Source organism: Xenopus laevis, chromosome 2L (assembly GCF_017654675.1).
Source record: "Xenopus laevis strain J_2021 chromosome 2L, Xenopus_laevis_v10.1, whole genome shotgun sequence".
Taxonomy (NCBI): domain Eukaryota; kingdom Metazoa; phylum Chordata; class Amphibia; order Anura; family Pipidae; genus Xenopus; species Xenopus laevis.
This window is the reverse complement of record NC_054373.1, coordinates 101,163,200-101,178,520: the sequence shown is the minus strand read 5'-3', so window position 1 is coordinate 101,178,520 and position 15,321 is coordinate 101,163,200. Positions and strand designations below refer to the sequence as shown.

The 15,321-nt window shown below is 37.9% G+C and overlaps 1 protein-coding gene across 1 annotated transcript in view; it reads right to left on the bottom strand.

Annotated features, from left to right (window-relative positions):
* Positions 1-1,227: 1,227 nt before the first annotated feature.
* tmem132e.L (transmembrane protein 132E L homeolog) overlaps positions 1,228-15,321 on the bottom strand; it is a 240,048-nt gene continuing 225,954 nt past the window's right edge. Inside the window, exons 5-9 of the mRNA XM_041582251.1 lie at positions 15,081-15,224; positions 10,073-10,278; positions 6,350-6,632; positions 4,053-4,244; positions 1,228-3,288 (exon numbers count right to left, since the gene is read on the bottom strand). Coding sequence (XP_041438185.1) covers positions 2,218-3,288; positions 4,053-4,244; positions 6,350-6,632; positions 10,073-10,278; positions 15,081-15,224 — 1,896 coding nt within the window. The 3' untranslated portion in view covers positions 1,228-2,217. The remainder of the gene's footprint in view (positions 3,289-4,052; positions 4,245-6,349; positions 6,633-10,072; positions 10,279-15,080; positions 15,225-15,321) is intronic.

The window sequence follows — 15,321 nt, the reverse complement described above, 5'->3', positions numbered from 1 at the left end:
ATACAAATTACCTTCTGTCACTTCATAAACAAAAAAAAACACATCAAATCTCAACTTTTTTTTCAGCAGACTTATTAGCTGTAAATATGCTGTAAATAAATTCCTTAGGAGGGATCTTACATTCAGGGCAGACTTTGCCAACAGAGAAAATAATATGTCTATATAAAAGCAGATCTGAACACAATTCAGTACAGAAACTTGACATTAGTTCATTAAAATGTGGATTTTCTGTTTTTATGCATAGTATAGCAAAATAAGATTATATCTCATCCAGTAGCTGATTTCTCCAGGACTTTCAATGCCCAGAATCAATATCTTGCTTGACTTCTATGGCAAAATGTGTAAAGGAATAAAAGCACAAACACTCTTAGCTTTGGTGCACTGCCAAATTTTATTTCCTATATATTGATTTAGGAAAAGTTCGACACAACAGTGGTTAAATTCAAGACTTTACATGTCTTATATAAGGATAACCCAATTTTGGCATCCATCATTCCAGTTAGAAAAAGTGTCCCCATACAGTTATGTTCCCTCTTGTTTATCCATGTCAAGTGCTGCCTCTCATTTCATTCAACTCAAATAGAGTTCCGCAATGAAATTCCCCAGGGCAAAAAATAAAGTGGGTAAATAAAAGTCAGCTTATCTACTGACGTTGTTACAGGGCAATAATAACACATGTCCTCAAAAATATAAAAGTCCGGTTTTGGCAAACCGAACCAGCAAATAAATCAACGTTCTTAATAACAAAATAAATTGACGTATGCAGGGTTTAAGGTATTGTTTGAAGAAATCCTATTACAAGAACTCTTCAGACTGAACGCCACGCAAGTGAAACACTGACTCATAGAATCAAGGATTCATTTTTTTGGATGGATTAGCTGAATGCTGAATAATCTTTGAAACTTTTTTTTTTAAGAAAAAAGAAACACTACCTACATCTGAACATTATTTCTAGAAGTGACGTGATGTACTGTATGCCGTGGCACTTAATCCATTTTTTTGTATAAACCTCTTAAATACTGGCTTTACATCCAAGTAATCTTAGCCAACAATTGCTGATGTGCACTTACAATCTATATTTCAACCTTAGAAGCTGGTCCGCGTTATGTCTGTGCCTTATCTCAAACTGACTAATATTTATTTTGGTAAACCATAGAGATGGCTAGTCCTACAACAATGTGCAACAGCACTTATTTTTTGTCACCCAGATTATCAGGTAAACTGCATTAGCTGCTCACTTCCCCTGAGAGAATTTGTGTAAATTTTGAGGTGCTTTAATCTTACTGTTTATTATTACTAATGTTATTATTCAATTCTGATGAATCTGACCAAAACAACATTTCAGAAACACATTCATATTTCATAGTTTTACTTTAATGTGTCTATATTTTTGGCCATGAATTCCATTGATGGTATTCTGAGCTTTCTGGATTTTCCAAATGACATAATTTGGGAATGAAATGAGCCATAATTTGCTCATATTGTCACCAGATGAAACTTTGTTTTCTTTCTCAGCACAAATACCTTGTGGTGTCATGGTATACTTATTACACATTTGTATGCTGATTCCCAAAAAGCAGTCAATTTTGTGCCTCAGAATCTCCATTCATTCTGAACGTCTTCCTTTTTTTCTTTAGTGTAAAGCCTGTGTATAAGCAGTAGTAGTTGTTTTGATTTAAAAGCTGTCCAGGCTACTGTACTTTGTCACAACCATCATGGTCTCCTAATTTGTTGTCTGGATTGTTGTGAAATGTAAGCAATTAAGATGGAAAATCAGATCTAGTTCAGGTTCTCTGTATTTTTGAAGCTACAGTGTGGTAGACTTCTTCCTTTTTTCGAAACCTCACTGAACTAGATTTGTATAGATATTTTTAATGGTATGCATGACATGTCGGAGCCAAAGTTCCTTGTTCTTCTTTATCACAAAGAATACAGAGACATTGTAAACAACATGCTCCTTTTTGTATGGCTGGTATATATGAAAGGGCTTAGTACATATATGAAGAAGAAAAAGAGACATAGAAAGACAATGATTTAGGTGAATGAATACTGATATTTTGGAAGAAAAAGAGTGGTGGTATAGTATGAGATTGAATACATTAATAGCGAGACACAAAGAGAACTTTAAGCCCATTCTCCATGTTTGGGAGAAAGCAACAATCCTTTTTGGGTGCATGTTTGCTCATCTAGTCCCAACAGCCCCAACAAACACCAAGGCTATGCCATTTCTCTGACCCTCCTGATGTAGTCTCTAAGCTCCTGGGGATCTCGGAGTCCCATGTCCCGGCAAACCCACTCCATATCATTTTCCTCTGCCCCTGGTACTGCATCATATACACTTCCTTCACTGGGCAAGCTAGTGAAGGTGGTAAACTTTACTCGCTTTCGCTTTGATGTGGGTGATGAGCTTAGAGGGTCCTCACTGGCTTCTCGACTTGAGCCACCTCCCCCAGAAGATCCGTCCCCCCGTCCATGTGATTGACTTTGTACACTGGCCTGGGAGCTACTGTTACTGCTACTTCCTCGTGCTTCACCTCTACAACATGAAGAATGATGAGGGGGTAAACTTCCAGCCTCCAAAAGATTGGCAGGACTTTCAGGTTGTGGTGATAGTTCCCCTCGTGCCCTGAGGGGTTGTCCATTTCCTAGGAAAACCCAGTGATGGGAATGATCAGGGTTTGCCTGACCTTCTGGTGGGACTCTCTTGTGTCTATATTTAAGAACAAAAACTATGCAGTTTATGAGAAATACCAGAATGGCTAGACAGAAAACTCCCAAGAGTGCATACATGCCAATTTCTAAGTCTGTCAATCCTCGAGGCAATTGGGGGAAAACTGTAGGAACTGGTAATGGATATTCCCCAGAACCAAGTGAACTGAGATCCTCAACTGATGTAGAAAGTGGTGTAATCAGTGTTGTGCCAGGTGTTTCTTTGTTTTCCTGTCCAGGAAAATGTGGTGGTACAACACTCACTAATTTTCCTGGTTCTTCCTCTTCTCCTGGCTCATCCGGACCAAACATGACCTGCACTAGTGCTGTTGCTGTAGACAAAATGCTCTTCCTCTTTGTTTTTTGGCAGATCTCATTTATTATCATCTCAGCCCGCAGAAGGGTTCCTGTGCCCTGCTCCTCTCCAGCTGTTATAATGGGGAAGGTACGGTCTGGGCTCACTGAGATCACTCGTTCATCTAGACTGCTCACGGAAAGGGTATAGTCTTTGGGATCATACAGCGAAAGAGGTACAGAGGATCCATCACTGAATGTAAGCCAAAGGTTCAACAGGCCTTCCTACAGAAGAAAAATATCAGCTCTATGTCATCAAAATATATATTATTTGTAACAATATATACAAACAGTGTTGTCAAATAGAGGTAGCACTGTATTCAGAGACCTGAGGAAATTAAGAGAAGTGGTGGGCTGGGGGCAAAGTGTAAAAATCATGGTGCATTTTTTGAACTTTGCATCTATTACAGTTAGTACCCCATTGGCCTTAGGTTATTAAATATGATAATTTATTATGACAATTGTTTCAGTTGCCATGCCAAAAAAAAAATCAACATGGGGCACTGACTACATTCAAGCTACTGTCCTTCCACCTAAATCAGAAAGAGAAAAATCAGATGGGAAGAGAATGGGTAAAAATAACACTGCTAGTTATATCATTAATACTAGTGTTGGGGTCTCCTTAATTAAGAAGGATTTAATGGTGATGATATAAGAGTCAGCAGCTACTACTTAAATCCTCAAAATTGAAGGTGCCCCTGGCACTCACTGACATGTGCATCGTAATAATGTGCGGGAGGGGGGACGTGTCTATGCTCCTCCAACAACCCCTCATCAATACAGCACTGCCAAGCAATGGCAGTGCTGTTTTCATCAAGGGGAATTCAGGCGTAGGAATTTAAATATGTGCAAGGCAGGGTGCAATGTGAAAAACCCACGGAGGATTGTGCCCATTTTATTGCACTTTGCAACATGACCTGCAAGTAATAACTTACATAAATAATTTGCATTCTGCTAGCTCTGCAAGCTCTTTTGTCTAGTCCACTTACCTGTTTGGGGGATTTCAGAATGTGCTGGGCACTTGTCTTTGCAATGATAGTGTGGCTGTTTCCAGGACTTGGATGAAGAGAGAGGGTTAGGCCAGATATCACCTGGGCCCGCAGCTCAATTATGCTTACTTTTTCCTCTGTCACTGTAATAGGAGTCTGACCAAGCACTGTTTCCATCAGAGGAGACACCACCTTTAATATTTTGGGAAAATGAAGTAAAAGATGTGTAAAAGCATTACACAATTTCAATAATTTTAGCTTTAACATTGAGAAGTAATTACGTATTCTGAAAATGACTCTGAATCTATTTTACCAACTAAGGGCAGAGGGAGAAGTCCAAATTCCATCACAATTTTTATGATGCACTAAATCCTCTCTATATTAATGTGCTTCACACACAGGAAGGTTTGCATGTATACCACACGTGTAATGCTTACATGAAGGTATTACAGCTTACGCCTGGAGGCAAAAAGCTACCCGCATTCAAGCTAAACCTGACAAAACATGTTCCTACAAGGTGAATTTGAGGGTGGTGGTAGATGGGTCCTGCTAGCTGTCTTACACTTGCTGCCACTTCTACAGACCATAGTAACGTGGAGCTATCTACATACTCCTGGTGCCTTCTAAGTGCTAAATTGCTGCCAGCTCCAAGGTCGGACTGGGCCGATGGGCCCCCATTTCTTGTGGGCCCCGCCAGCCTAGATCTGCACCCTGCTACTCTTCATCTCTGCCTCGACCAGCTTACACAGTGAGAGCTCGCTCGGCGGGGGTGAAGCAACGGGGGGGGGGGCCTGAGGAAGCAGCCCCGGTGGGCCCCAGTCTGACCCTGGCCAGCTCTATTTATGAGTAAGTGTCTCCACACCACACATAGGGTTATATTTATCAATGAGTGAAGTTAGAGATCTCCACAGTCCGCAGAGTGAAATACCACCTCATTTCATTTAATTTCTATGGAATTTTTAAAGGTGTATTTATCAAAGGGTGATAGTGAAAGTTCACCTTTTGATAAATACGCCTTTAAAAATAGAAATGAATGGAGAGAGGCGGTATTTCACTCTGCGGACTGTGGAGATCTCTAACTTCACTCTTTGATAAATCTACCCCATGGTGTCATTTGCCAAAACTGTCTTCATTTTGACATGCACCTAGCATAATATAAGTGGAGAAGAAGTATGGGACATTTAATAAGTTAGGTGCCCTTATAAACAAAGTGAAATAAAGGGTTGATGGAGTTATTTGTTGTTTTCTTCCCTGAAAGAACTGTTTTGGCATTATAAGATGCTACTAATATCTATTACGAATAAATTTGGCATCTGAGCTTCTGACCAGGTAAATAGGTTTATTCTTACTTTAATGAACCTTCTTATTTATTGAGTGAAAATATTTTATCAGATGAACTGTTTTATTATATGTAGCAGATCACTACAATACTCATCCATATATTTCTTATTATATATATTTCTTATTACCTTCATTCTGTAAATTAGTTATACACAACATGATTATTGATTACATTTTATGCTAAGAGGGTTCATCTTTATGCATATATTTTTATTACCTTAATGAATTTGGGACATATATGATTATTTATTTATCTATCAACTTTTATGCAAAGAGAGTGTATCATTTAATTATTTTAGGGGTATTTGTGATACAATCATCTTTTTAAAAAACCCTTAAGAGCACATTTAGGGTACGGGGACAGGCTAAGAGTGAGGGAACTTCGGGCAACTTCAGAAAACTAAGTGCTCCGCGATTTAGATTCTAGCCGGCAGGAAGATTTTTCTGGGAGATTAGTCGCCCGAGGAAGAGGCAATTTATCGCAGGGTGACTAAATCTCCCTGAATCTTAGCATGTTCCCTTAACCTTATACAGGGATTTATAATTGTTCTTCTGCATCAGTCTTTTCCTAAATAAGTTTACAATCTAAGGTATGTTTTAAACATTCTAGACTCAGTTTCATCAATATCATCAAACCACTGAGCCACTGTGCTTCCCAACTGGGTGTGAGGGAATACAGGGTTATGGACAAAAACTCATAGTACAAGTTGATCCAGGGACTTGTCCAATTGCCATCTTGGAGTCAGGAAGAAAATTTCCCCCCTCTGAGGCAAATTTGAGATGGGGTTTTTGCCTTCCTCTGGATCAACTAGCAGTTGGGCACGTTTTATATAGACTTAAAAGACTAAACTTTTTGGACATGTGTCTTTTTTCAAGTGATCAGTGTGCTTACTTGGTTTAAGTTCTATATTATTGTATAACACAAATCTATTAGAATTCATTAGTGATATACCTACTTTAAATAATGTAGTTCCAGGCTCACGTCCAGCAAGTGTATTACTGTCAACCATTTCTGCTATTCGTGGGTCTTCCACCTGCATGAAGTCATTTACTAGGTCAGTAACCTCTACCAACCAATCAGGACCCAGCATGGTGATAACTTGGTCAGTACCCTCTGCGGAGGTTGTGTGAAACTGGGTAAATACTTGAAGAGTAGCATGTTGGTACTGCAAAGTACATCCACGGGAGAGCTTTCTATCATCCTCGTCATCATCCTCATCATCACTGTCCCGAACAGACCTAGACGGGAGGCATAAAATGAACACTTTATAAAGCAGTAAAGAAGAGAAAAAACGTAAGCTCTGCAAACGTCAGCTTGCCTAAGATAATGAAAATGATCCCATTTTTAATACTTCTGCATTGGGGGTCCTCTACTTTGATTCATTGTGGTCATCGGGGGGGGGGGGTTGAAACATATGTATGTGTGGGTGGGAGTGGGTGCATATGGTCTATTCACAACCGGTTGTAATAATATCACTTCATATCCATCCATCTACTTTATAATTTAAGTCTATGTTTAGTACATAAGTGCTGCTGGACCAATTAAAAGGAATCACATTAAATTCATTTGATTTCCCTGGAAACAAATTAGCCAAATTCTTCATAGGCTTTCACTCTTTTGTGATTTCTGCTGGCCTGCAGTCTATTCATTCAGGGATTTAAAGAAGCTCCTGTGTCCTAGATTTCCCTTCTGTTTTATTTATTTCTATCTCCAAAGGGTATTGATAACAAATGCTTTTGTAATAAGAATGTGTGTAAAATGATCCAAAACTGAAGAAGAAAAAAGAACTCCAGCAGATCTACTGAAAATAAACTTTAATTCCGAGTGGTGGCAAACACGACATGTTTTGGGTACAATACCCTTTATCAAGTGATTGATAAAGGGTATTGTACCCGAAACATGTCGTGTTTGCCACCACTCAGAATTATAGTTTATTTTCAGTAATCAGCTGGTGTCCCTTCTTCAATTTTGGATCGCATGTAGCAGTTGCAGCACTGAGCAACCGTAAAGGAATTGGACAAAATTCGTTTGAAATTTGTACTGACCACCATACACCATTCTAATAAGAATTTGTGTAAAACACTGCGTGTGCAGCACTATTTATTGAGCACAGCTTAATTGGTGTTTTCAGAAGGTACAAAAACATATACAACAGTCAGTGCATATGCAACTGTGATACCATGACACAAGATGAGCAAAGCTTATTACTTCTCATTTTACAATGCCCACTTTATAGTAAGGACAATAAGGAGGAAGAACCACCTATGTGCACAAAATGCTGCTCCTCACATTAATATCCAAGGGCCCACAAGCAAAGTGCAAAAAATAGTACTTTCCATGTTGGTAAATTACTACTTTTGAGTTTTACATTTAATGGACCAATGCTGATTTTAAAATAAAGACAATATTAGTCTACTGAAATAAACCCAAATTGCCTTTCATGTTAATCTGCAGTGTTTTAGGATTAAAAGGTTAATACTGAATAATGTTGTGTTATTGTCACTTTTAAGGAATACAGCCAATAATTATCTATGATAGAGATGCCCAACCTTTTTAACCCTAAGCCACATTCAAATTTAAAAAGAGTTGGAGAGCAAAAGAAGCATGAACAAAGTTCCAAGGTGTGTCAAATAAGTGCTGCGATTGGCTATTTGGTGGCCCCTATGTGGACTGGTAGCCTACAGGAGACTCTGTTTCATAGTACACATGGTTTTTAAGCAACCATAACTTTCATAAGCCAGGAATTGAAAAATAAGCACCTGCTTTGAGGCCACTGGGAGCAACATCCAAGGGGTTGGTGAGCAAGATATTGCTCCCGAGCTACTGGTCAGGAATCACTTTTCTATGAGATTTGCACCAAAAAATTAAATATTGGAAATCACATTCATGCATTTTGCTGGTGCTGCTCATAGCTTGAGAGATGCAAAGCATTAGATGAAAATGCTATGTGCCACTCAGCACAGGGCTCTTTTCATGCCTTGCATTTTGGATGATTTTTTTTACAATTGTAGTAGTATTACACTGAAGAAAATAAAGGCAAATGATCTGTGCTCTGATTGGCTTCAAATTTCTTCCAGTACTCCATCTTTTATACCGGTGCTGCCATTATATGGAAATTATAAAACCTGACGGTCAGTGAGAAAATTTATACTAGCTGAAAAATCTGAGAGCACTGATTATAAAACGAGCCAAATGGGGTACAAATGGGGAAGAAATGCTGTAGAAGTCTTTTCATTCCAGAGCAAGAGTATCCATACAATAACTGTAATTATATTCAAAGGAAGAAGCTGATCGTTGTTTCATGGGTCAAGCAGAGTTAAAAGAAAAAAAATTAAGTAATTTCTATTCTATCCATTTTGAAAAACAAAGTTAGCAATCTTCCTTGTGACGGAAATCACTAGAATGCAGCGGTGCAGAAAATTGAAGAGGAGAAATTGGAATTTTCTGATGTTTGAAGTATCTGTGGGTAGTTTTGTGTTGGAAGGGAAAAGAAAAGTGCATCCCAACTGACCATTATACATGTGTACTAAATCAAAGGGAGCATTCTTAGAAAATGGGCTTACAGAACACCCTTGACAGCACTGAAGCAAGGGTCATTTTGCTCTCAGCCAATCCTTACAGTTAGCAGTGGACCTAGGGGATTAATTACCACTGCAAGCATGGACAAGCATCCTATTTCAATGTCAAACTCAAAACTGGTCTTCAATCAATTAGGTCCTAGAGGGGTTTATGAATAAACATGCCTCTGTTTTGATTACTGTTCTTCTTCCATATTCGCAACTGTCCCTAAATGCAAACTCTTACAAATATTTTGCCACTGCCATCCAGCTCTAATATACTGAAGTTAATTTCCACAAAATGGAGAAGAATTTTAAGCTCCACTAGTTCTACACACAATAGACATATAGTAGCACCCCTTGGCCACATATGAGTCCAACAAATGAGATTTGCCCACAGGCATATACTGCTGAATTGGACCAGCAATAGCTTACTCAAGGATTAAGCAATAGAATGGTTGCTGATGGTTTTCTGAAATCAATATTTTGTGCTTTGAGAAATCATCTGACACTGTATCTGTATTTGATATTGAAAAAGGTTTGTAGGGAATAGGGATCACAGATCAATGGTGTGACAACAATACACATACAAATGTGTTTGAAATAGTGCTGTATTACAAATAACAGCAAATAAAACACATTTTGGTGCACAAGTTTGCATCTAAACCAGAAAATAAGGGGAGACAAACAGATTTGCATACACCTGAATTTTTTTTACTTTTTTTTATACAATGAAAATTCTTTTATGTTACTGAAAAATATTTAAAGCCACAAACACTATCTTACCATACTATCTCTAAATATGTCATTACAAAAAAATTCAAAATACTAGCAATATTGATCAGTACAGAAACCACAGGTCCCTGCAACTCTATGCCCTAAATAATCTTCTGTAAATAAGCTGTACTGCGTCCCCAAATGCCAATTTGTGATTATAAAATGTCTCTGTTTAACAAATGTCTAATGAAGAATCTGTCACATTGGAGTGATGTTGATGTGTTTTCAAAGTACATGATAAACAGGTCAAAATAAAGTATATAGCTGTGGCAGGTTAATGTTCATGGACTATGATCTGAAGGAGTTGCAAGGCTATGAGCGTGACTTATTATCACATAATTTACCTTCTGTCTGGCAGTATCGGGATTCTCCAGCCTTTTACTTGACTCAGTTTGGAATCAGATAGCTCAATGTACAATGGGATTTTGGGTACCCAGACTGTCATTTCTAATGGTGCACTGAGGTGTTCATAGCTAAATACAGCCTGCGCATTCATAGAGCCCCTTGTTTCCTTCCCGCTGACAAACACATAGTCACAGCTGCTTGACACCTGGAATCAGAAAGAGAAACAACAGAAAATGTAAGCAGTGTCCAAATACAGAATTCAGGTATTCAAAATCTTGAATAACATTAATGAGTCAGAATAAAGTACACAAGTAACATTTTGCTCAAGAATGTGCATTTAATCAATTAAGATTATAAATGAGATTAATTAATATATAAATGAGAAATATGTGATAAAGCCAATATCAGCAACCTACAGTATTTTAACCTCTAAGAACACATTCAAATATTTATTTTTGATTGATCTTTGCCTTCAAAAAATCATTAGATAAATACTATCATTAAAATAAAAATGTTCAACTTCTGTTTATTCCAGTCCTGTATGTAATGGTGTAAAGGTTTTGCCAACCTTTATTTTAGATAGTTCTCAAGGAAGATTTTGGCCAGCAAAGAGTCAGACCTTATCTACAGTTGGGAGGGGGAGATGTTCTCTAGTTATAACAAGGGAAGCCCACACTTGCTGGGGGGAAGTGGTGTGCTGAGAGGCCTGCTACAGAAGTGGGTCCAAGTAGGAGTAGTGAGCGTGTAATAGCTTGCTGTAGGAGTGTGAGGAGTTAGTAGAGTTAGCAGTGATGAGGCATTTGTATAAGGACTCAATTGGTTAGTTTCAGGGATAGGAGATTCCTGGAGCATGGGACCACTGTGAGCTTCATCTAGCTTATGGATTGTTTGACCAAGGCAGTTAATATTCCCTCTTGGGTGTTGTAACTGTGAAGTGATTGATGCTTGTACCATCATATAAGCACCTACCACTGGCATTCTATCAGTAAAAAATGTCATTTTTTTTAAGAACCACTGGCACTCAAAGTTATTTAAAAGTTATGTGTGTGAAATCATTATGGTTATTTCTCCCACAATACAGCGAGGGCCCACCTGAGAGGAAAGAGTCCATGTAACACATGTTTTACCAGAATTGAAAGGGAGTTGCTAATATAAGACATGTGTCCTGCCAACATGCTTTCCCTTGTAATGTTATATATTACCTTTTCATTTCTGTTCATTCTAGGAAATAATGTTGCATTGTTGTAAACAACAATGTGGAAATATTCAGATTTGTTTGCATTTAATGTTACAAGCTACATAGCTGGTTAATTGTAAGTGTAAAAACATTGCACTCTGGCTTCTATACAGTCATGCAACATTGGGGTTTTATTTTTCAGTTGTTTGCCATCTGCCTCTCTGTGTGGATGCATTCATCGTATTTGGCCAAGCACCAGATTACATGTTGTGTGAATCATTTCCATTCAGTCAAAATCCAGTACATTCTTGTGTCACTTCTCAAGCTCTTGGACAATGTCTATTTCCGAGTTTCTGTAAAGGTTCTTCATGGTGAGGGAAATGAGGTTGTGGAATGCCTTGCCAAGTGATGGTACATTCTATTAACGCCTTTGGATGATTTCTTCAACAAGTTTAATACCCTAGGCTACTGTGATCTTAAGATCTACAGTTATTTAGTATAGGTACAGTATGTGAATCTTAGGGATGTACCGAATCCAGGATTCAGTTCAGGGTTCGGCCAGGATTCTGCCTTTTTCAGCACAATTCGGATTTGGCCGAATCCAAATCCTAATTTGCATATGCAAATTAGGGGCAGGGAGGGAAATTGCATGACTTTTTGTCACAAAACAAGGAAGTGAAATTTTTTTATATGCAAATTAGGATTCAGATTCGATTCGGTATTCGGCTGAATCTTTCGTGAAGGATTCGGGGGTTAGGCCAAATCCAGAATAGTGGATTCGGTGCATCAGTGCATCCCTAGTGAATATATGGTTTAGGCACATCAGTGTATAATGTATAGAGAGGTCTGTATAAGTATGTGGAGGGAAATGAGGTTGTGGGTATATAACTGTCCCAAATAAAGCATGCACTCACAGGTCTTATCCAAGGAGAAAAAATGTGTTTATTCAGCAACAAAATGCTGAATAAACACCATTTTTTCACCTTGGATAAGACCTGTGAGTTCATGCCTTATTTGGGACAGTTATCTTATTGTTTGCATTTTGCACCCAGGCACACTTAACCTTTATACGTGCTGTGCCGGCTATATATATATATAAATCCACAAGAAGCCAGCGCACTCGATATAGAGTGTTAGTATGCCTGGGTGCACGATCATCATTTAATCTCCAACACATGCAAAAAGGATCAGCACTCTCAGGTCTTAAGATTGTAGAAAATATTTTTATTACTAAATTGGCTCAAGACTAAGGTTTCGGCCCATTCAAGACTTTGAGAAAGGCCTTGGATGGGGCCGAAAGATTGGTCATGAGCCAATTTATTAATAAAAATATTTTCTACAATCTTAAGACCTTAGAGTGCTGATCTTTATATATATATATATATATATATATATATATATATATATAATCTGAATTGGGCTTTATTTGGAGTTGGACTTGATGTTGACTTTGTTCTTTATTTCAATTCAAATTAATTATGTAATTATTTAACTTACACTGACTTCTGATGCATTGCCTTTATTCTGCTTGCTTTTAGCCCGAACAAGCTTAGCACACAAAGTATATGAAATCACCACAGTACTGATAACCGCCTGGAAAAACTTGCAATAGTCTGTCCCTAGCAGTAGCTGTCACATCTGAAAGACACTGATGTAAACAAAGCCAAAGGGCTCATTTTAGGCAGTCAGCCAAAGTGATCTTGTTGTGTAGCAAAAACAGTTAGTGTAAACCTGCCTCAGGGAAGGTTCCTGTTCTCCAGTTAAATGTATTAAGAATTAATGAGTCTGGAGTCGATGGGATGGGCAGTTGTATTTGCTAGCTGAAATGAACATTAGAATATGCAATATGTGTTTTGTACCTGAAAGCCTGCATGAGAAGTCACACATATATGAGCTTTAAATTGTACTGTAGCACTTTGCTTTCACCTTTACTCTGACCTTGCTAATCTTTGTGATATATTCACAGCTTGGTTAAACAAGTGGGAGCAAAACACTCAAATGGACCACATGTGATATAACCCAGAACACGGGCTAAGCAGTGATCTGCATATAGCAAATGTTCGAGGTATCCATGGATACCAATTATCTGTAAGAACATGTTCTAATACAGCCCAATTGCAAGCAATTCCAGTGCAGTAACAGAAATATGTGGGATTGCAGCTGGAGGATGAGATACTTGGCTTGTATTGTGCCAATTACAGATCACTGTAGCTAATCTTTCAAGCTAATATAGAAAAACCATGCGTAGGAATATAAAATAGTCAGTTGGCTTTCAAACATAATTAATATGTAAAAATGTATCCTATATATCTTCAAGCAAAGCCTAAAATAGGATAATTTAATGATTTTCTTCAAACTTATTTTATTTTCCATAAAATTCTCTATAAGGACAGCGGTTTCTTGCCCTTACTGCTAAAGCTATCCCAACACATTTAATTAAAGTATGTTATTAACAGTTTGTATTTACTTACTGGATAGGGGAGGTGATTTAGGGTTACAAGGTCTAAAAGATTAAGGATTTGACACATTTGAGTAAAATTGTGCATTCTTTTAAAGAGAAAACTATGAAACATTATTTGTTAATAAAATTAGTAATTTAATGATTGCAGGAGTTCTCACTGTGCAAAGAAAAGGTGCACTATTCATTGGATAGTATGAGGGTAATGGCACACATATAGATTTGTAACATTTTGTCACTCCATGAGAAGGGGACACAATGCTAGCAATGTTCCCCCAATTAAAGTTAATTGGAATTGCCAATTATGGCTTGTCTAGTAACAGATGCTTATCACATTAAGATGCATGGCCCTACATTTTCAACCAATGCCGTTCTGTCACAAGAGAGGACAAGGGTATTCATACACATTCAGTCTGAGTAGGGGCAGATTTCTAGCATTTTATCTATAAATGACGGGGCAACAAGAAAACTCCTTGAGAAGTGATGGTGTGCCGTCAGTTGAAAAGTACTGTAAATGTAGCACTCCATAGCAGGAACAGCAAACAATTCTATAAACCTGTAGCTGTGCCAGTACATGTACTTTATTATACAAAGATCAACTCTGCTGCAAAATCTGAGAATATAGTGTCCCTTCAAGAATATAAAACAGGGAAGTCTCGCCTTAGCTCAAGGAATAGCAATGCTAGAAGTCAAAAGTAATGAATTTGGATCAGATTTAAAAAAATAAAACAGAACAGGAATAATAGTGAAAGAATAATAAGTGAAGTGAAATGGTGTTAGAAGAGAGCGAGAGAAAGAGATGAGCAGTTAGGCCTTCATGTGTGCATAGTGCACTGGACAAGTTGTGCAATCTATACAGTTTCATTTTTTGATTGATAAATGTTTATTGGCTTGATTTAAGGACCACCCTGGAGTATCCCTAGTGATAGTGGAGTCAAAACTCATGATATTCATGACCATCTGATCCCTTCTTTTGCCAGTTAAAGCAAGTAATAAAACAGCAATGATTGTGGTGGTCTAATATACATTAAAACATAAGAGGGATCATTTACACACCATGCACAAAGAGCAAAAAAGCCTGCAATCAGACTTATTTTTGGCACTTCTGCATTTTGGAGACATGTGATGCTGATCTCTTCCCTACGGAGCACCTACTTTTTTTGAATTGTTGATTGGTTACTATTGTCAACTGCACTTGTGCCATTTATCACATACATTAATGAGGTTTGTAGTTTTTTTTATGTTAATGCAGGCCAGTATTGTAATTAATGGTATAGTACAAGAGCTATCTGTTAGTAATTAACTAATATATTGTGTTAATGGAAGAATTGGCTTTGTTTATTGTTATACAGCTCCAGTGTCCCTCTCTCACCTTTATAATGTCTTCATTGCTGGATCTGCACTCTGTAACAGAGGTGATATCAGTAATAATGCCCGATGTCTCAATAGCTAGAACTTTGACTGGTATTGCAACTGTACGTCCCGTCAGAATGGCAGTGTTAATAATTTCCGTATCCTGATAAAACAAAGAGACAACGGAATATTCACACATCATATGCATACAATAGAAACAGGAACACACAAACAAACGATTCAGTGTGCGCAAATAATAA